Below are 20,447 nucleotides of genomic sequence, written 5' to 3'. Positions count from 1 at the left end.
TAAAAGAATTAAAAAAAATTATTTTTTAGTGACTTGCCTAGGGTCACACAGCTAGGAAGTGTCTGAAGTGAGATTTGAACTCAGGTCCTTTTGACTCCAAGGCCAGTGCTCAATCCACTGCGCCACCTAGCTACCCCTATGCAACATTTAATTCTGAAGGAAAAGAGGGATCTTAAGAGGCTTCAATGGTTCCTTGAAAGCAGTCCGTCTGGACCATAGACTCTATGAAGAGGAGTCTTATATAAGAAATGAAAAAAGAATCTGAAGTCAAGTTGTCAAGGACTTTATATACCCCAAAGGAGGAGGTCTCCTCTGATTCTGGAGGTAACGGGGGCAGAGGGATGGCATGGGAGATCACTTTGGGGGTAAGTAGAGGAAAGAGTGAAGAGGCGGCATAGTTGAGGCAGGGCCAGCGCTTAGGAGACTTCTGAAACATTCCAGGTAAGAGGTGACGACTGTCCATATTAGTGCAGAGAAGAGGACAAATCCAAGGGATGTTATGGAAGTAGGGCTGACAAGACTAGAACTGACCGTCCGTGTGGTTTGAGGGACCTGAGGGATGGAAGGATGCGGCTGCCCCCAAAGACAAGGCCTGGACTTTAGGAAGAGGAAGGCTCTTGGGATACGTCTTGTTTAGGCCATGTTCAGTTAGGGATGCTCAGGGGGTATCCGGTGCTTGATGTCCAAAGAGCAGCTACTGATGTAGAGCTGGGGCTTGGGAAAGAAATGCAGGATGAGTGTCCAGCCCAGACCTAAGAGTTGTCTGGAGGAATGCTAAGTAACCTCACAGAAGCACTGAGGTCATTCAGGAGTCTAGGGGGAGAAGAGGGTCCACAGCTGTGAAGGCCAGCCCAAGGCAGGTGTGGGGGCTGAGTAGGAAAACCCAGAGAGGAGAGAATATCTAAGCAGGAAGAGAGGTCAATAGTGCCAGGTGTTACAGAGAGGTCAAGGAGGATGGAAATGAGGATGCTAAGCTGGAAGGGATGCTGTTGAGTCCACCCCTACCATTTTACAGATGAGGAAACTGAGGCTGTGAGAGTTTTAGTAACTTGCCCAGGAACATACAACTCATATCTGAAGCAAGATTTGAAGTCAGGTCTTCCTGACTCCAATCCCAACACTACAGCCATTATGAGTCTGAGAAAAGGGCATTAGATTTGGTTATTAAGGAGAGCCTACAAAACACTGTATCTCTGTCATTTGAACATAAGGGATGTGCTCATCTCTGTAAGCTCTCATGAAGAGAAAACAATCCTTCCTGAGAATTTTAAAGGATAAAATCCCAGAAAAGCAGCATTGGGATAATTTTTCAACAAAGACTGAGACAGGCACAAGGTAAAACCGAACCGTGGATTTCCAGTAAACAATTCAGTCGGGGACATCTGGGAAAGCTCTCATTCCCCGTTCTGTTCCAGGAAACAAGATACGTCTCAGCTAATTTCACTAATGCATTGGTACAAACCAGAGGCCAGGCATCCAGCATCTGGCTATAAGCAAACAATCTCAAGCAAATTCCCCTAAAGAAGACGCCTGGGCTCTCTGTAATTGTACAAACACACGCATGGACAGAAAGATAACCACCTATAGTGTAATCCATCTTCCCAGGTTTATCCCACTCATTTTACACAGATCTATGCTCTGAAGCCAGTATTTAATCTCAGTTCAATTTCTCCCCCTGCTGCCTCCCATGCACAATTGGGCCGTTTCTTTCTGACTATGATTCAGTTCCTTTGTCAGCCGATATGTGCTCAGTGAATGAGAATATTTAATGCCATCTTAAGAAAAACATGATTGGGAAGATGAATCTGCCAAAAATTATATAGAGCCCTGCATTAAAAACCAGATTTCTTGTTTTTTTTCCCCTTGATCATCTCTGGTTTTGAGTTTCTCCATTAGCGTGGCTAAATGAGTGGGGACTGCACGTCCATTCCCAAGTGCTTCTATCTGGAGAATGTCCCCCTCCCTTTTCAGATGGAAGAGAAAGAGACATGGCTTCTCGTGCCCACTCATAGACTTCTCTTTTGTCTTAGGAGATGCGCTTTATTTTGTTATGGAATCTAAGGAACCCTGCAGATATAACTTCGGGAGCCTCTCTTGAGGATGCCGCTGACATGATTTCTTATGGCAGATAGTCCTTATTTAAAGGGAGCCTGCTGGGATTTCCCTTTTCCCTTCTGAAGTGAAGGCCTCCCACCTTCCCTCTCCCTCCAGGCATACTTCCAGGCACACTAGGGGGGGCCTAGAACTAATTGGAAGAGAGTGAACATGGGGGAAAGGAACCAGAGAGCTGCTGGTGGGGGGTAGGGAGGTGGGAACACAGTGGGACCTGGGCACGGAAGAAAGATTCTGAAAGTTCTGTCGATTTGGGAAGAAACCAAAAGACTGCAGAGCCTTAGAGACTTGTTTGTGCCTTGTCAACGAAGCTGCGTGGGCTGCCGTCTGTACAGTAAAGCCAGGAGGATTCAGGAGCTGGGGGGAGAAACAAGCTCCTTGCCTCCTACCGTCAGAGCACACTGACAAGGACGGGATGTGGGGTGTGGGTGGGGGCTCCTGTCACAGGTGCCCTCATGTTTGGGGCTTTCCTGTTTGCCTCTGGGGTTCACGGCCACCCACTAAGCGGGCTGAAGTTCTGTCTTCTTCCTATTAATAAAACTTTATTTCCCCCTATGGTTAAATGGAAGTCTTAGGATATGGGAAGGGGCTGGGGGGAGACTAGATTTCCAGGGTAGGGCCCACGAGCCAAGGGAAGCACAGGCCACATTTGGGGCCTGGTCCAGGGTTATCCCTGAGGCAGTGTGGGTCCGGTGGGAAGCGTGCTACATTGGCTCACTGACTGCCTGGGTAACCTTGGCCCGTCCGTCCCTCTCTCTGGCCTCAGGATTCTCATCTGTAAATCGAGTAGGGTGGACTGGAGCATGTCCAGTGTTCTACCTATCTCTGTAGCTCTGTCACATCCTGGGGCCTAGCGGGGGGCACCATGGAGGTGGCCGGTCAGGAGGGGCCTGTGCCACCTTAGGCAAGTTACCTCCCTTCCCTGGGCCCCAGAGAGAAAAGGTGTCGTGGGACCGGACGGCGGCTGAGGTCTTTTCCAGATCCAAGGATGCCGATACTATGAGAAGAGCCCGCAGACTGGACTCTGGGGGTAGCAGAGGCCCCCAGGAGACAATCCTGGGAGGTGGTGATTCGCCCAACATGGGAAGAGTGACATATATTTCCTGTTATATAAAGTTCTTTTTTTTTTTTTAGGCAATCAGGGTTAAGTGACTCGCTCAAGGTCACCCAGCTAATAAGTGTCTGAGGTCAAATTTGAACCCAGGTCCTCCTGACCCCAGGGCTGGTGCTCTATCCACTGAGCCACCAGCTGTCCCTGATATAGGTAGTTCTTGAAGAAAATGACATTTTCCCAGGAAAGGGAGAGAGAACTATAACTCAGAGAGCAACATGTTTGTGCCATTAAAAGTGTGGGCACAGGCCTAGTCCTGCTGGCTCCCCTGGCCAGGCCAGAACTTCCCAGCACCCTCAAACGTTCCCTCCCCCACTGCCCCTGCCCAGGATGCACTGCCTTTGCAGTAGACTATAAGTGCGCAGAGGGCAGGGCCCTCTTGGCCGTTTTCATTTACTGGTGGATTCTCAGGCAGGTTCTCAGACAGACAGAATTGTCTCCTGGGGGATCCCCCAGAGGAATCCACATTATTCACAGTTAAGTAAGGTGGGGAGATGGAGAGCAGAGGGGGCTGGGGGCACTCCCAGTGGGGCCTGTCCCAAAGAAATGATTTCCTTTGTAATGTTGGAGGTTTGGGCAAGAACCCTGGCCCCCCCAAGCTGGCAGAGACCCAGAGACTTGTGCCCCAGATGCCAGAGACAGAGAATAAGTGGGACCCGGGCCTCGCCCTGGGTACAGCCTCAGCACCCTCCCCAACAAGCACAAGAAACAAAGACTGCGCTGTCTGCCGACGTGGCCTCCAGATGGGGCAGAGAACCCCCGCACCACAACCCTGCCCCGGGATGATCCTCGTTTGGCTGCTTCTCCCTCCACAGCCTCTCTCGCAGCTCAAGTCACTGACCCCCAGCTTGGGCCAGCGTGACCTCTCATCTGTGGCATCAGCCTCCTCACTGGCCTCCCTGCCTCTGGAAGGCCACTCTGGTGCAGCCAGGGCACTCTCTACTCAAGAAACTGTGGCTGCCCAGGATGGACTCTAGGCTGAAATGCAGACTCCCTGGTTGGGCTTCTAAAGCCCTTTGCAGCCTGGCCCTAGGCTCTCTTGGCAGCCTCATTATACCTCCCCCACCTCCATGGTTAGTTCATTCATTCCCCCCTTCCTGACCTCCATCATTCATTCATTCATTCTCCCCTTTTTGCTCTCCTTGGTTTGTTGGCTCCTTCCCTCCTTCCTTCCTTCCTTCCTTTCTTCCTTCCTCCCTTCCTTCTCTCCTTCCTTCCTTCCCCGGCTTCAGCCACACTGCCCTTGTTCCTCACACCATGAGCTGTCCCCCTGCACTCCGTCCTTACCTTGCTAAAACCCCTTCCTTCCAAGCTCAGCTGAAGCTCACCTTCCTGAGTGGCCATTCTGGACTTGCCCAAGTACCAGAGCCCTCTGCCTCCTCAGTCACGTCATATGTAGAATCACAGACCTCGTGGGTCATCTAGTTGAACTCCCTAATTTTCCTGGTGCAGAACTGAGGCTGTGATGGATGAAAAGACCAGCAACCCCAGTGACAAGAGCCTAGTTGTGACTACAAAGCCAGTGCGTGAGGCAGCTCGGTGACACCGCGGTTAGAGCACTGGGCCTGGAGTCAAGAAGACCTGAGTGCAAATCCAACCCCAGACACTTACTAGCTTTGTGACCGTGAGCAAGTCACTTCACCACCACCTGCCTCAGTTTCCCCAAGCGTAAAATGGGGATCACAAGAGCACCTACCTGCCTGGGCTATTGTGTGGACCAGATGGGATAGCGATCATAACATGCTTAGCACCAATTAAGTGCTTAATAAATGCTTGTTCCCTCTCCCCTGTCCAAGCATGTTCTCTACTCCACCACGTCACCTCCTGTATTGCCCTATGGATGGAAACATCAAAAAAGAACAAAAAGAAACCCGCCAAGGCCAGCGATGGAGTAGAGATTGAGGAGTTGGCGGGGGCAGGGAGACTGAAGTCTAGGACACCCAGATTTAGAGCTTTGTTGGGGGCAGGAGGGGTGGGAAAGCCAGTGATGCCGCATCTACAGCCTTATATTATATTTCAATGATTAAGCGTCCCATGAAAACATCATATGAAACTATGATCCTTAGAAGGCAGGAAGCGAGTTCATTCTAGGATGATATTTTAAATCAGAGGTACAGGAGAGAACTTAGTGGCTGGATTAGAATTGGGAAGCTTGGCCTACAGTTGCTGAACAACAAAGGCCAGAAGGCAAGTCTTACCCAGTCACCAATGATGGCGGCTGGCTGTTGGCCGCCATTTTGGTTCCTATGAGAGAAGATGGCAAGCAGAAGAGAAAAAGGCTGGATAAACATGTATAAAGTTCAAGTCTCACAATCAGTTTTCCTTTTAAGTTAAAAGCGAGAAGGCTCCAAGAACAAACAAATGGAACTGGAAATATTTCGGATACCCACCATTTTCACAAGTATGTTGTACTCTTGGTTATTCATGTCTCAGCTAGCCGACCTTCTGGATTATTTCAGGTGATAAATCATGGCAAAAGAGAAAAAAAGAAAAAGGTACGTGTGACATACTTAGGCCTCAGGCTCCTCCTCCTTCATACCTGAAATGCATCTTAAGACTGACTTAGGGGCAGCAAGGTGGCGCAGTGGATAGAGCACCGGCCCTGGAGTCAGGAGTACCTGGGTTCAAATCCGGCCTCAGACACTTAACACTTACTAGCTGTGTGACCCTGGGCAAGTCACTTGACCCCAAATGCCTCACAAAAAAAAAAAAAGACTGACTTAATTGGTCCTAATGGTGACTCACAGCATGGACCTTATTCCTACCCAAGATGAGTTCAAGTTTTACTGGAGATGGCACAAAGTGGAGGTCAAATGTTTTTTGGCTGGGCTTAGTAGAGATCATGAGGAGGCGTGCCAGAGGGGAGTTGGCATGGAAATACATTGAAGAGAAAAAGTGGGGTAAACCCCACACTGATTTATAATTAGTCTTTGGAAATGAAGACTTTCTACACTCTAGAAATTAACATACTAGAGATACGGAGATTATTTTCTGTGCTTTCATCTGTTACATTTTGGAAAAAAAATATTCTAGTATTGTTTGTTGTCCACTAATATTTAAAGTAAACTCCCCCCCCTCCCCGCCCCACCCCTCCCTCAGTAAAACTCCTGGAGAAAAATGTGAATTTGCTTCACTTTTGGATAGATCTTAGTTTTAGCTCATTTTGTAAAAAAGAGGATTGTATCAGAGAGGCGAAAAGGAAAAATCATGTCTTGGTTAAAAGTCACTCTTGGGGAGTCTAGAGAAGCGCTACCTTATTTGTGATTTACACGAGTTTCAGCTGAGTTGACCTTTTCAAGGCTGTGATATGACAGGACTCCTTGGGTGAAGAGATGGAAACAATCCCTATGGAAATACTGTCAGAGGAGACGAATCCAAGAGAACTCACTATCCCTAACAACCCAGGTTACTCACCTAGTCTAGGGAATTACCCAGTAAACTCTGCTTGCTCTGACTTCCCTGTGATGGCTTCTCTCTTAAGACTGGAAGCTTCTTGGGGCAGGGCCTGGGATAGATGAGTTTTTACATCTCTAGGACACAGTGTGATATCCCAAACATAATCATTCAAACCTTTATGTTTGTAAAGGATGAATCAAGTCTTTTCCTCCTGTTCTCTCTGAATAATGTTGACTTTCCTCATATTTTAGACCGGATTGTGAAGTTGCCACCATGTGCTGGGAAAGATTCAGGGATTCTGGGGAGGTTCTGTCCATAAATATAGTAACTCAGTCAGAATCCTACTCCATGAGGATTCACTAATCATTTACTATGGGCAAGGCAGGATGCTGGGCACCCCGGGGCTCAAAGGCGACAAGGCCCAATCTCAAGGAGCAAATGATCTCCTGGTGGGTGGGGCAGGGACAGAAATAATGAGCGGAAGTGGGCAGAGCCGTGGGTGCAAGGGGGAGGTGCCTGTGCCTTCCCCTGGGAGTCAGGCCTGGGTAGGGAGGAAAGGGAGGCCAGAACATCCCCTGCCACATCAGTTGGGCATCTGACATTCAGACATCTGGGACCTCAGTGGGATGAGTGGATGAGCAGTCCTTCCACGGGCTGGTTACCTTTTCTCACTGTAGGACTCTTGTCCATAGCTTTCTCTGCTGCCTGTCTTCCTCACACATCCCTCCCTCCGTCCCTCTTCCCCTCTGCTTCCTTGTTTTCCTTCAAGACTCAGCTCCAATTGTACCTTCTGTAGGAAGCCTCCTCTGGGCAGACAGTGCAGGCAGGTCAGGGAACGTGTCTTTGCCTTTGTCTGTATCCCTAGCACTGAGCACGGTGCTTGACACACGGACTTATTGGCTATAAATCGCATATTGGAGACCTCCTTTTTAAAAAAAAAAAAATTCTCAATGCTCTTTTAGTCTTTGGGTTGTCTGTCTGACTGCCTCCATGACCAACCTCCCAGGGTCACTGTGGGCTTGAAGATGATGCTGTACTGCTTAGCCCGAAACTCTACAGAGCGTTCTCTCTGACACCCATAATGCCTGTCAAGCGTTTGTCTTAACTAGATACACAGGGAAAGCAAACTGGATAAGTAATGATCACAAGAATGAGGACCCCTAACATTTATACAGTGTTTCCTGTGTGCCAGGTACTGTGCTAAGTGCTTGGAGATCACCCGTTGTCTAGATTATGATTTGCAGTTGGGACTCTGGCAGAGACCACTGATCTACTGCCCACAGACCTTGGATAGAAACTACAAATGGATACTGCACAGGCTGAGAACTGAAACTGATGGAGGAGAGAGGGCTGGATTCTGTTGGGGAAACTCAAAGTTCTCTGGGGTCTGTTCCCTGGGGCAAAGCCTCATTCTTCTGGGGGTGAGTCACTGAACAAGGTGGCTCCTAAAAAACCAGCACCGAGGCCTGGCCACAGGCTAACAGAGGTGGCTGGGTGGGCCTGAGCAGCTGTAGCAGACACATCATGAACCAGGAAGTACCTAGCAGTAGCATCCTTGTCAGACTCCGAAAAAAAGATGGGCTGGTCATGTGGTAAGAGACAGGGACAACTGGAGGCTGGGCCAGTGCCCCATTGGTATTGACCAAATGTCAAAGGAATGGGAGGACGGCTCCCAGAAAGTCAGGGGGACCCACTGAAGCAAACTCACAGGAGGACAAAGGTGAGAGGCCACCAACACAAGGAGCAAGATGCCTTGTGGGAGGGAATGTCCAAATGGATGACACGACTGGCCCACCCTTTAGGTGTCCTAGAAGCAGGAGCCATTCCTCAGGCTCAGATGTCGAGCACACTTCCTTTTCTGGTATCTGTGGTGAAGCCCCTGACTTTCCGTCTGGGTGGGGACTGGCCCTCATGATCCTACTTCTGGTGCCCTCAAGGCCTAGGCTGTGCCCTTGCTCAGGGCGAGCTCTCCCCTCTGAGGCACAATCTTGTTCTTTCTGACTCTGGGTTCTTTGGAGATCTCAAGACTCCATGATGCGCTCTCTTACGGCTCCAGCCCAGCCTACTCACTGGCTGATCTAGCAGCTCCTATTTAGGTACTGGCTAGCCCTTCCAAGGTCTTAGCCACAGAATCCAATCCCTTTCCTATATCCTTGTGACAGGTCATGACACAAGCAAGCTCAGACCGTTCTTCCTGGGAAAAAAACAAAACTCAACTGTGACGAGACTTGATGCATGGGTGTGTGGGACAATTACTGTACCCTCGCATCCTGGGCCCTTTCCCTCCTAGTCAAAAAGGTCACCCCTCAAGAGTTCTGGGGTCGCCTTCTGGCCCCTTTTTGGGGAGCCTGTGACAGAGGCAGTAATTTGTACACCCACGAAATCGACATTTACTACCCAACACTCTCCTCTGAGGACCCATGTCTGCAAAGGGGTTCAGGCTTTTCAGAAGGCACTAATTAAATACCATTTTTATTCAAATCAACTGAGATAATGCATGCAAAGTGCTTTGAAAATCTTGAAGCTGTTATTAGTTTTTTGAAAAGAAAAGAACAATATAGAAATATACAGGCAAGGGGGTGGGACTCCTATGGGAACCTAGAAAGAGAATTTTCATATTCTGTAAATTTAATGTTTAAATGTGTGGCCCCAAGATTCCAAGGCCTAAAGGCTAGTAGATTGTTCCTCTCTGCTACCTTTGACTCCTGGCCCCTCAGGAGTACTCATTATTAGGGAAAGAATATGAGGATTGATTGAGAACTAAATTTTTTTAAACCAGACTTGCCTGACAAGGAAAATCCCTTTACCAATTCAGATAGATGGACACTTGTTCTGTAACTTAAGAGTTTTAGAGTGTTGTCTGAGGCATTGAAAGTGACTTGCCCAGGGTCACATAGCCAGGAAGGATCAGAGGCAGGCCTTGACCCTAGGTCTTCCTCTCTCCTAAGCCAGTTCAATCCTCTGTACCACCCTGACTCTCCTGGATTTCTTTCTTTTCTTTTTTTTTTTAAACTTGGGTTCTCAGCATCTTGCTTAAGGTCCACTTTGAAATTCTGCTTTATAAAAGTAACCTCACATCTTGATACAAAGTTCAACTAATCCAGTGATCTCTCATGAGGCCAGATTTCACAAGACAATCATGATTTCTCTTGATTCCAAGGTAATGCCCCACGTTGGCCAGACCTGATCCCATCATTCTCACAGGTCAGTATTATTATTTAAAGTGTAGAAATGTCAGAGACGTTGGCATAAATGTCAGCTTTCTGGCATGAACCTAAATGAGGTCACAGAAAATCAGGGCAGTGTATTTTTAAACTGATGGTCCTGTAAATCTACACGGCTTGATATATACACTGTCCTGGCTTCCTTTGCCAATTGTTGCTCCGTTACCTGTTACAGATGCTTTAGAGATGTTGGAGAGCCAGCCCAGGCTGAGCAGCCTGAGGGCAGGCTAGAAATGAGATTTCTTGAATCTTTATGAACTCTTTCAAGTACAACTTTGTGATTGTTGTTATCTGAAAGTAAGGTTTTGAAGACCCTAGAATGTTGACGTGTGGAAAACTGATCTTTTGAAAGTGGAGATGAACTACCTTGTGGGCTTGCAGCCCATGCCAACATCACTAGAGAGAACCAGGCTATAGACTGAAGTAAGAGGTAAGAACCCCCTTATTGAAACTGGGTCAGGCTGGTCAATCACTGAGGTTTTTACTGAAAACTCTTTGCTTTAGGAGAACTAGGCCTTGATCATACACAGTTTACAAATCTCTTGATGAAAATTCATTTTATTTTTCTATTTATCTATTTTTTTCCAGGGCAATGGGGATTAAGTGACTTGCCCAGGGTCACACAGCTAGTAAAAATTCATTTTATAGACAAACTTTTTAGTGGCTTCTTAGAAAGAAAACTATACTTGAATGCTTGAAATTCAAAGGAATCAAATAACTTCTGAAATGATGTTTGCTCTTTCTGCCTTAAAAAAAATGCCTATGTTTAAAACCAGAATCCACCCCCCCCCACCATGGCATCCAAGTTAATTAATTGCTTAATCACACAGGTTTTCTTTCATAAATAATTCTAAGAATTTTTCTACTAGAATCAATGTTTAGTCTGAAACTTTAAAGAACCATACAAATAACATGTCATATTATAATAAACCTTTAGGAATATTAATGAAACTTAAGCAAAACCAAGAATTTTTAGATTTTCATTGATTCGAAGCCCTATAAAACCAGCCCCTAGAATAACTTTTAAAAGTTTCACCTTATTTTAAGAAAACATATTTCCAGGTCTTTTCTTAGTGGGTCAAAGCACTGGATTCTGGGCTAAAATGGTTTCTCTGGGGGATTGAAAGTTAGTACTCTTTACTTGAGCAAGAATTTCAACAACAGCAGGAATATGACATCAAACCGAGAATGTGAAACCCAAAACTGAAACATACTCACTCCCCTGTAGAATGGGTGGTGTCCCAGATCCTATCAGCAGACTCAAATATGTGAAATAGATTTCAAATGCTAGTGGTACAAAATAGCAATTTAGATCCAATTTCTTAAATATTCCAAGTCAGCATTTCCATATTTTATTAGGACCTTGGAATTAGAGGGCTGGAGAGGGCTTTGGAGACCAGCCAGCCTAAGCCTATCACTTTACAGACAGGCAAGGTGAGACACAGGGCTGTTGTACCCTGTATAGCCCACCTTATGTAGAGATGGATCAGTTTTGCTTTTCAGTCTTTTCAAGGAATACAAAAGGTTGTCAGGCTAGGCTGTTGTAATCTTGATGGTAAGTTAATTTCCTGGAAGCCAAAACTTGTGACTGAAGCTGAGTACTGGACTTAAGAGCTACTCGGAGCTCGTCCTTGATCTTGTCCTGGGACAGCAGTTTGAATCCACAGATAGAAGGGCTTAAGCTACATACAGCTGGTCAGCAACATCCAAGCCAACCACCAGAAAGCAGTGGCTTCATCCTCTGACCTTCTCCTGCCTTTGGAACTTTATAGGTAAATTCATTTAAAAGGACATCAGGGCATACACTGAGCAATAGTCTGGGGCTTCTCCACTATTGTTAAACCACACAGTGAATCCCCCAATCAACACAATGTTTTATAGGCTGTTATTTTCACATATTTATATCTTAAACTTCTAATTTACTAAGAAAGATTTATAGAAGCTTTACTGTCCAGAACAAATAATTTATAACAGCATACCAGAATTGCTTACCAGTTTAATCCCATTCTAGGCTCCCTTTGATAATAAACTCAACATGGCTCAGTCTTCTATAGAGGCCCCCCAGAATGGGTTTTAAACCTGGGCACACACCTGGATCTGCAAACCGATTTATGGGGCAGGTGAATGGATATGGCATTGATTCATACAAGATTTAGGTATTATTTCTGGATACTCTATATCACAGTTTGCTTTTGGCTAATAAACAGAAGAGCAAAGAAAAAAGCTTTTGATACTAGACCTTAATACTTGAACTATCCCTTTTTACCCATTTCCCCTTTTTTAAATCACAGGGAACCAAAGTTCTGTACTGGACGCTGCTGGTTCTGGTTGCTTTTGTAGCCATTCTTTTTTGTATTCTGAAAGTTCTAGCAGGCTGTCTAACTCTCCAGGGGAGCACACCCGAATCCAGCTGGGAGCCGTGCTCCCAACACAAAGTTAGGCTAAAGAAGCACAGCTGTTTACATGAATCAGATACACTTACCAACGAAGTTTGCCGGAGGAGCTAGAGCAGAAAAAGAAAATTCTTCCTGCCTGCGAATGACTAATATAGGCAGCCCAAGGTGCAACTGAAGGCGGTCCCAAAGGGCCTGACTAATCTCTATGCAAAACAAACAGTCCTGGCACACACGTAGTCAGCAACGTGGGTACTTTGTTGTGCTCAGGGACAGAGCTGCCTCCTCTGGCTGGGAGTGAGCACTTGCTACATACACCAGCAAGGAGTCCGGGCAGAAAGATGTAAACGTGGACTCTTGGGGCATGGGAAGTGGACTCTACAAAGAAAGAAGTTCCCTTGGTTTACTGATCGTGCAAAGATACAGTCTGACATTAGGGTAATTATTATATTACCAACATTAAAAAGAAAATGGCAAATTTTTTTGAAATGAAACACGTAGAAAGTATTTTCATCATTTAAAGAGCATCAGCCGTTTTTTGCTATAGATAGTAATGTTGCAATAAACTGATACTAATGTGTCAGGACACGGGAGATAAGAGTGGATATGTACTCGCTTGCTCTCACAGAAGTTTTATCATTGGGGGCCCTGCCAAGCAAAATTTCTGTAAACAGTATTTTCCAGCAGCCTCTTTTCAGGGTCGGGGTGGGGGGGGGCGGTGGGGATTTTCTTCAGCTGTCAAAAACCACAAGCATGCTTATGTTAACTGTTTTAATAAATAATATATCACTGGATTATGTTATGGTTTCCATTCAGAGAAGGTCTATAACAAGGCCACAGTGAACACTTTGCTCTTAACATGCATTTTCCCAAGTGAGAATGGATAGAGTAGAACCTCTGATGTCCCTGGCTGGCTGGGACCTCATGGGTCAGGGAGTCCAGCCCATACCTCAAGCAGGAGTCCCCTTGCCAGCATCCAGTCAAGGGTGATGCAGACTCCACTGGGATATGTCTAGGGGGAAGAGATGCCCTGCCTTAGGGACAGACCATTCCATTCCTGGAGTGCTCTCATTGCTCATTAGTCTTTCTAAATACTAAGCCCACATCTTCCCGGGGGTAGCCGCCTCCACCCTCAATTCTTCCCAACCCTCAATTCTTCCCAAAGTGGCCCAAACAGAACAGATCCGATGGCTCTTCTACCTGGTAACTCAGAAGTGTCTGAAGACGCCTACATCAGGGCAGCTGGGTGGCGCAGTGGATAGAGCACCAGCCCTGGATTCAGGAGGACCTGAATTAAAATCTGGCCTCAGACCTTTGACACTTACTAGCTGTGTGACCCTGGGCAAGTTACTTAACTCCAATTGCCTCACCAAAAAAAAAAAAGTCAATGTGAAGACGCCTACATCCCCCAAACACACCCAAGTGTTCTTCCCTCCTGGCTAAGCCTTCATCTCTTGTGATTTGTATCTGGCACAAAGCAAGAAGGAAGAGCTATCATACTGCAATACAAATAGTACCTCATTTGATGCTCACAATAATGGGAGGTGGGGAAACTGAGGCAGACGGAAGTATCTAAGGAGGGACATAGAGACAGAAATAGACTGGACTTGTGATCTCCTGGGTACAGAGAATTCCCAGGTGAGGAAACTCCTTCCATCAAGGCCTGTCGGCACCCTCACTGTAACAGGATCTTAGAGAACAGCCTAAGCCTAGAGGACTGGGAGGTTCAGACTCGTCTATAGCGTCACGCAGCGACCGTCTGAAGTGGCACCTGAAGGATTTAGAGACACCTGGGAAGACTGATGCCTGATGAATCGATGCAGGTCAGAGGGCATTCAATCAGGAGGAAGAGGAGCACAGCTCTGGAGAGAATGCGAAGGAAAACCACCATACAAGGAAAGAACTCTGCGGCTGGAGAGTGAGTCACGCTCCCCACCTGTTGGCAAAGTGCAGTCCTGTGGGGGCAGAACAGGGCATGACCAGTGTACATCTGTCTCGCTCGACCACGCTTAGTTCTGACAAGCCAGGGCTCCTACTGGGGGGTCCTGGAGGAATGCCTGGGTGGCCACAGGGATGTCCGAAAACCAAACCAAAGGAAAACACAGAAACAAACCGAAGATAGTTCAGAAGGGACAAGTGAACAAGGCAACTTTGCTACTATCATGCTATATAATATAGCTTTTAAGAAGCAAACTACGTAATACAATTGAGCTTCATTGACAATGCTTTTTCTATTGTTTCTTTACTGAAACCAGGTCTGTGGGGTTCATAATAAAAATAAGATTTAAATAAATAGAAATAAAGAGAAAAGAAGAAGGTGCATAGTCTTAGGCCTAAGAAGGTTATAGGTCCACCCACTGTATGTGGTCCTGGACAGACCCAGAGTGGGTATGACCAAGTCAGAGGAAGATGAGCTATATATATACATGGTGAAGGCCTTGAGATTGTGCCGGATGAAGGTCAAGGGCAGGTGGGAGAGCCTTAGCCCAAAGAAGAGAAGATGTGGGTGGGAAATGCTCACTGTTTTCAGGTCAGTGGAGGACTGTCACACAGGGCACAGACTCAACTTGTTCATTTGACCTCCAGAAGAAAGAACTGGAAGTTGATGAGGAGATTTCAGGAAATCAGAGCTATCCAAAAGCAGGACAGGTGCCTTGATTTCCCATTTAGGGGAAGTCTTCAGGCCAAGACTGAACAAGTACTTGGGGGGGGTGTCCTGTGGTACAAGCAGAGAGGGCTCGATGGCCCCTGAGGTCCCTTCTAACTTGTAGGCTGTGCTGCTGGTTTCTAGGCCCTTCCCTGATGGGTCATCCTTGTCTGCACCTGCTCTGGTTTCCAAATTCATAGGAAGTATCAGGCTGGTCCCTGGGGATGCATTTTTTGTCCTTCATTCTCAAAGAGGGCCATGATATCAGGAGGTGATGTCATGACTTGAAGTGAATTGGATTGAAGTGAGGCAGGGCTGTGCAAGGTCACCAGCCTCACTCTCTTCTCCAGAGCCATCTTGGCCCAGTGGCAAGATATATATCAGGATGACTGGAGATGGCCCTGGATGTTTTTTTAAGGCAATTGGGGTTCAGTGACTTGCCCAGGGTCACACAGCTAGTACGTGTCTGAGGTGAGATTTGAACTCAGGTCCTCCTAACTCCAGGGCCAGTGCTTCATCCACTGTACCACCTAGGAGTGTGCATTCTTATGGAGGGTGGTGCTGGTGGAATACAACCTAGATCTACACGGGTCACATGTGAAGAGACGGCCTTTCTCCTTGCCAAGGTCAACAACACCTTCCCATGCACCTTTGATCCCATCCAATCTGTCTTCTCCAGCAGATGGATCACCCGCACTCTTGCTGGCCAGGGACTGCTTTCCTGTCACCTGCAAATGTGCCCGTGTCCCCCACCCTTGCCCTTGGTGTGACTCTCCCTGCTGGCTCTGAGCCTTCGGCTCCTCCTTCCCTTCTCAGATAAACTCCTGGAACCCGCTCTCTCCATCTGGTGCCTCCATTCCTCCCCTCGGAAGTCTGGGCATTTCACCGAATCTCTTCTCCAAAGTGATCGACGCTCCCACTGCTTCTGATCATCCCATCAGATCTCAGTTCAAATCTGGCCTCAGACACTTCTTAGCTGTGTGACCCTGGGCAAGTCACTTCACCCTGTTTGCCTCAGTTTCCTCATCTGTCAAAGGAGCTGGAGAAGGAAACGGCCAAGCCCTCCAGTATCTGCCAAGAAAACCCCACATGGGGTCGGGTAGAGCAGGAAGCGTGTGGTCTGGCCTCCAGGCCTGGATTCTCTCCCTCCTCCCGGCTTCCCCTGCCACATGGCTCAAATCCCCCCCAATGCAGGAGTGAGCTTCCCAGGTGCTATCTCACCTTACCCGTTATTTCCCCCCTTAGAACACGAGACCCTTTAAGGAAGGGGCTGTGGCTCTGCCTTTGTATCCCAAGCACAGGGCCTGGCACACAGGAAGCACTTAATAAATGTTTGTTGACCGACTGCCTGACAGTCACAGAAGAAAAACCAAGGCTGATTTAAAGAAGGAAGAAGCCCAGACAACCAGGGTGGGGTCAGCCTGGGAAGGCAGCACAGAACAGGTGGCCGGGAACGGAGTGAAGGGAGGAACGAGTCCCGGGATTTGGAACAAGGAAATGAAGAGGACACGCATTCCAGGTGCCAGGCTTGTTCTGTACAGACCAGAGGCGGAATGCCAAGTATGGGGAACAGCCAGGAGTCAGCTTAGAAAGGAGGGGCTGGGAGTTCCTGTCAGGGCCCTGAAGGGCCTCCTGTGGGCCAGGCTCTGGGATGGCCTTGACCTTTGGCAGAAGAGCTAATCTCCCCAAGAGGGGGCTGCAGGAAGGGGGCAGGGCCTGGCCTGGCTGTGGAGGCCCTGGGGTTAAGGATTCAGGGCAAATGCCATGGCTGCCCCAAGCCAAAAGGAGGCTAGAACTGGACTGAACTATACTCTTTAAGGCCCACGGCCTCAGTCCTGTAGACATGGGATCTGAGGGCTTCCCTGGGTAGAACACAGCTGGGCCTCTCCCTCAACACCCCCACCCCCTTCTTGGAAGACTAAGCAGGGCTAATTTAAGTCTTGGAATGGGCCCAAGAGGGAGCTAATTGATATAGTGCCTTTTATGCTGGCCTAGTGTTTTACATATACTGTCTCCTGTGATGCTCAAAATAAGCCTGGGAGGTAGATACCATTGTCCCATTTTACAGAAGAGGAAGTTGAGGTGGAGAGCAGTCAATTGGCTTGCCCAGGATCACCTGCCTATGTGTTAGGCAGAATTCAAACTCAGTTCTTCCTAACTGCAAGTGCAGTGCTTTAGTTCATGCTACCATCGATATTTATGCACTGAATGTAGGTAGCAAGGTGATACACTGGATAAGAGTGTGGGGCCTGAAGTCAGTAAGCTCTGAGTTTGAATCTAGCCTTGGATATATATATAGAATTAATTGTTATTTGAGGTTTTTATGACCCCATCTTTTGGCTAGAATTTAAAAAACCCCGGTGTGCGCACTGGCCTGGGGCTCAGGCCAGTGCCTCTGCAAATGGCACGGTGCTCTACCCACTGGTTGTAGCCATCGCCATGGCGCTGGCACCTCACGGCATCACCACTCGCCGACCATGGGCCTGGCAAAATTATAATGACTGGAAGCCCAGTGAGGGCAGTCATGTGACTGTCAGTCAGAACTGCCAGCCAACTGGCTTGGGGCTGTGTGTGGTCAGCCTGGGGTCTGCTGGGAAGAAGGGAGGTTTTTTTTTTTACCATTTTAGCTTGAGGCTAGAAGGCGACAGGACGCTGCTGTGTGTTCTCGGCTGATTCTTGGGCGGTAGTGTTGTTCAGGTTGTATAATTTCCCTTTCCCCATTTTATTTCCTTTCCCCTAAACCTATGGATCCTGTTTGTGTTTTTTAAAGTTCATTCTTGTTAAATAAATCCTGCTCTGTTTGGAGGGAGGCTGTCGGTCTCCTTCCTTGCCCCAATATTGTGGTGAGCCACATAGCCAACACTCCCCAATTAAAAATTGGTCCCTACAGATATTTACAACTTTGTGGGACCTTGGGCCAGCCACTTAACTGCCAGGCTCAGGGGATAATAAGTGGTGTCTCCTTCATAGGGCGGTTTTGAGGACTGCTTTGGAGCGCTCTGTAAATGCTAGCTACTACTACTGTGATGATATGGCTCCCAATTGTTCTTGCATTGTTCCCTTGAAGGGAAGCCAAACAGAATCCCTGAGAACAGTCACACTGAACACTGAGTAATGGCGTGTGCCAGTGTACATGTCTATGCTCCATTGATGGGGACAGAAAGGAGGCTGCATGCTTCTCCTGGAGCTTGGACCACCCAGCCTTCCCTGCTCCACAGCCTGCTGTTGGCGGAGCACCTGTGGCATCAACAAGGTCCTTTGTTTGACATTTAAAGCCTTTAACGACCTTAGTGTTTCAGACCTATTCCCTTCATGCCCTCTCCAGTCCAGCCACACTGGTCTTCCTGCTGCTTCTCACATGTCAGTCCGTCTCTTGCCTTGCTGCCTAGAAGGCCCTCCTTCCTGAGAAATGTGGGATTTCTTCAAGGCTCAGTAGAAACACTACCTTGTGCATGAGGCCTTTTCTCTCCAGCTGTTAGTGCCTATCCCCAAAGATTACCTTGTTTTTATTTATTACTCAATTACCTTCTCTCTATTTTGTATATGTTAGGTGTAGGCCTTGTTTTTAGGGCAACTAGATGGTGCTGTGGATGGAGTCAGGAAGACTCATTCATCTCCTTGAGTTCAAATCTGGCCTCAGACACTTACTAGCTGTGCGACCCTGTGCAAGTCATTTAACCTTGTTTGCCTCAGTTTCTTCGACTGTCAAAGGAAATGGCCAACCTCTCTAGTATCTCTGCCAAAAAAAACCCCCAAATGAGATAGTATATAACTAAACAACAAGGTATTGTTTTGATGATACAATGTAAACTCCTCAAGGGCAGGCACTATTTAACTGGGGTTTTTTGCATCCTTAGCATAATGCCTGGCATATAGCAGGCATTAAATAAACGCTTCTTGACTGAGTATCAGTCACTGCATGTAACTTGATCTTGTCTCTATTTTACAATGCCTTCATTTACATTTCAGTATGTGGATTTCACCTTTACTTCCAAAGGAAAATAAAAACATTTTCCAATGTAGGTTTTCCCCTTTCCCCCTTCTTCTTTTTTACTTTTAAAGTAATGAGCTAGGGGCAGCTAGGTGGCGCACTGGATAAAGCACTGGCCCTGGATTCAGGAGGACCTGAGTTCAAATATGACCTCAAACACTTGACACTTTACTAGCTGTGTGACCCTGGGCAAGTCATTTAACCCTCCCTGCCCTGCAAAAAACAAAAAACAAACAAATAAAGTAATGAGCTGGCTGTGGGCAAAGGTTCAGCAGGACGAATTCACATGGGCAGGAGGGTGCTCTAGATAAGAGGATTTGACTAGGCCAAAGGAAGACTCCAACAGGGCTGAATTCTGGTAGCATTAGAATGACAGAATTTTACAGCTGAAAGCAACTTTCACAACCATCCCGTGTAACACCCTCATCTGAAGAGAGTGAACCCAGCAGCTGAAGGATGTGTCCAGGGGCCCACGGACTCCTCTGAGGAGTCTTAGAGGACACTCCCTCTTCTTCAGGCATCGTGGGCCGTCAGATCAGAGCAGAGCACCACATGTCTATCCTTTCCTTCCTCTATCTGACAGTGTACCATTTAACATGGGGCCAAGACTATGAGCTTTGGGAGAGGCTCCATCACACCAGCTGCAGACCTGGTTTGAGGTCACTTCTTTCTGGGAAGCCTTTTTTTTTTTTTTTGGCGGGGCAATGGGGGTTAAGTGACTTGCCCAGGGTCACACAGCTAGTAAATGTCAAGTGTCTGAGGCCAGATTTGAACCCAGGTCCTCCTGAATCCAGGGCTGGTACTTTATCCACTATGCCATCTAGCTGCCCCCTAGGAAGAGTCTTAACTCCACTGCACCACCTAGGGGTGTGTGTGTGTGTGCGTGTGTGTGTGTGTGTGTGTGTGTGTGTGTGTGTGTGTGTGTGTGTGAGAAAAGGGGCTGGACTTGGGAGTCTAGAGGCCACGAGAAGTTTAGATGAAGTAACTTGTCCAAAGTTACACAGCTTGTGTCTGAGATGGGATCTAAAGCCAGCTAGTCTGACCCTGGAGCCAGGGCATTTTCAGTCACACTAAAGATTTTATCTGGCGCCATGTTTTTTATTTCTAAAGGAGAAAAATACTTCATTGTTAAGAAATGGCCTTGGATTGCCATTTTAAAAGCAATCCCACGTTATATTGGCACGCCAATGATGGACAGGTTTGGAACCACTACCTGTATTTCCAGGATGAGTCAAGAGCTATTAATGTCCTTCATGCCAAAAGCACGCGGAGACTTCGTGGTTTGAAGAAAGGAGCCAGGAGTTAGTATCACTATCGCCTGGTATGGCTCCACTAGAAGCCACCCCACCCCTTCTGTCTTCATTTCTCTGTGTGCTTCTTGTCTGGGCCCTTCTAAAAAGCCTTTACAATAAGGAATGGCACAGTTCGAGTGATTTTTAAAGGTTGCAAAGTCCTTTGCATACATTCTGTCATTTCATCCTCATGACAGCCGTAGGATTCTCTTGAGGCTGTGGTGTACCATGGCTTGGAGACACACAGCAGAGACACCACCACTAGAGGTTACAAAGGTGGG

General features: G+C 47.4%; 1 protein-coding gene across 5 annotated transcripts in view; it reads right to left on the bottom strand.

Moving 5' to 3' along the window:
* The window catches only part of NT5C3A (5'-nucleotidase, cytosolic IIIA), a 77,227-nt gene that overhangs the window by 21,836 nt on the left and 34,944 nt on the right, over positions 1-20,447 (bottom strand). Inside the window, exons 1-2 of one of the 5 annotated variants that reach the window (XM_043975907.1) lie at positions 12,326-12,444; positions 5,614-5,668 (exon numbers count right to left, since the gene is read on the bottom strand). The exons of 1 other annotated variant lie outside the window; for it this stretch is intronic. In XM_043975907.1, coding sequence (XP_043831842.1) covers positions 5,614-5,649 — 36 coding nt within the window. In that variant the 5' untranslated portion in view covers positions 5,650-5,668; positions 12,326-12,444. Of the gene's footprint in view, positions 1-4,919; positions 5,058-5,613; positions 5,669-11,835; positions 11,855-12,325; positions 12,445-20,447 lie in introns of those variants that run through there. 3 more of the 5 variants (XM_043975908.1, XM_043975909.1, XM_043975910.1) reach the window with 3 other exon arrangements.

Source organism: Dromiciops gliroides, chromosome 1 (genome assembly GCF_019393635.1).
Source record: "Dromiciops gliroides isolate mDroGli1 chromosome 1, mDroGli1.pri, whole genome shotgun sequence".
Lineage (NCBI taxonomy): Eukaryota > Metazoa > Chordata > Mammalia > Microbiotheria > Microbiotheriidae > Dromiciops > Dromiciops gliroides.
The sequence above is the reverse complement of the archived record's forward strand: the minus strand, read 5'-3'. Positions and strand labels throughout refer to the sequence as shown.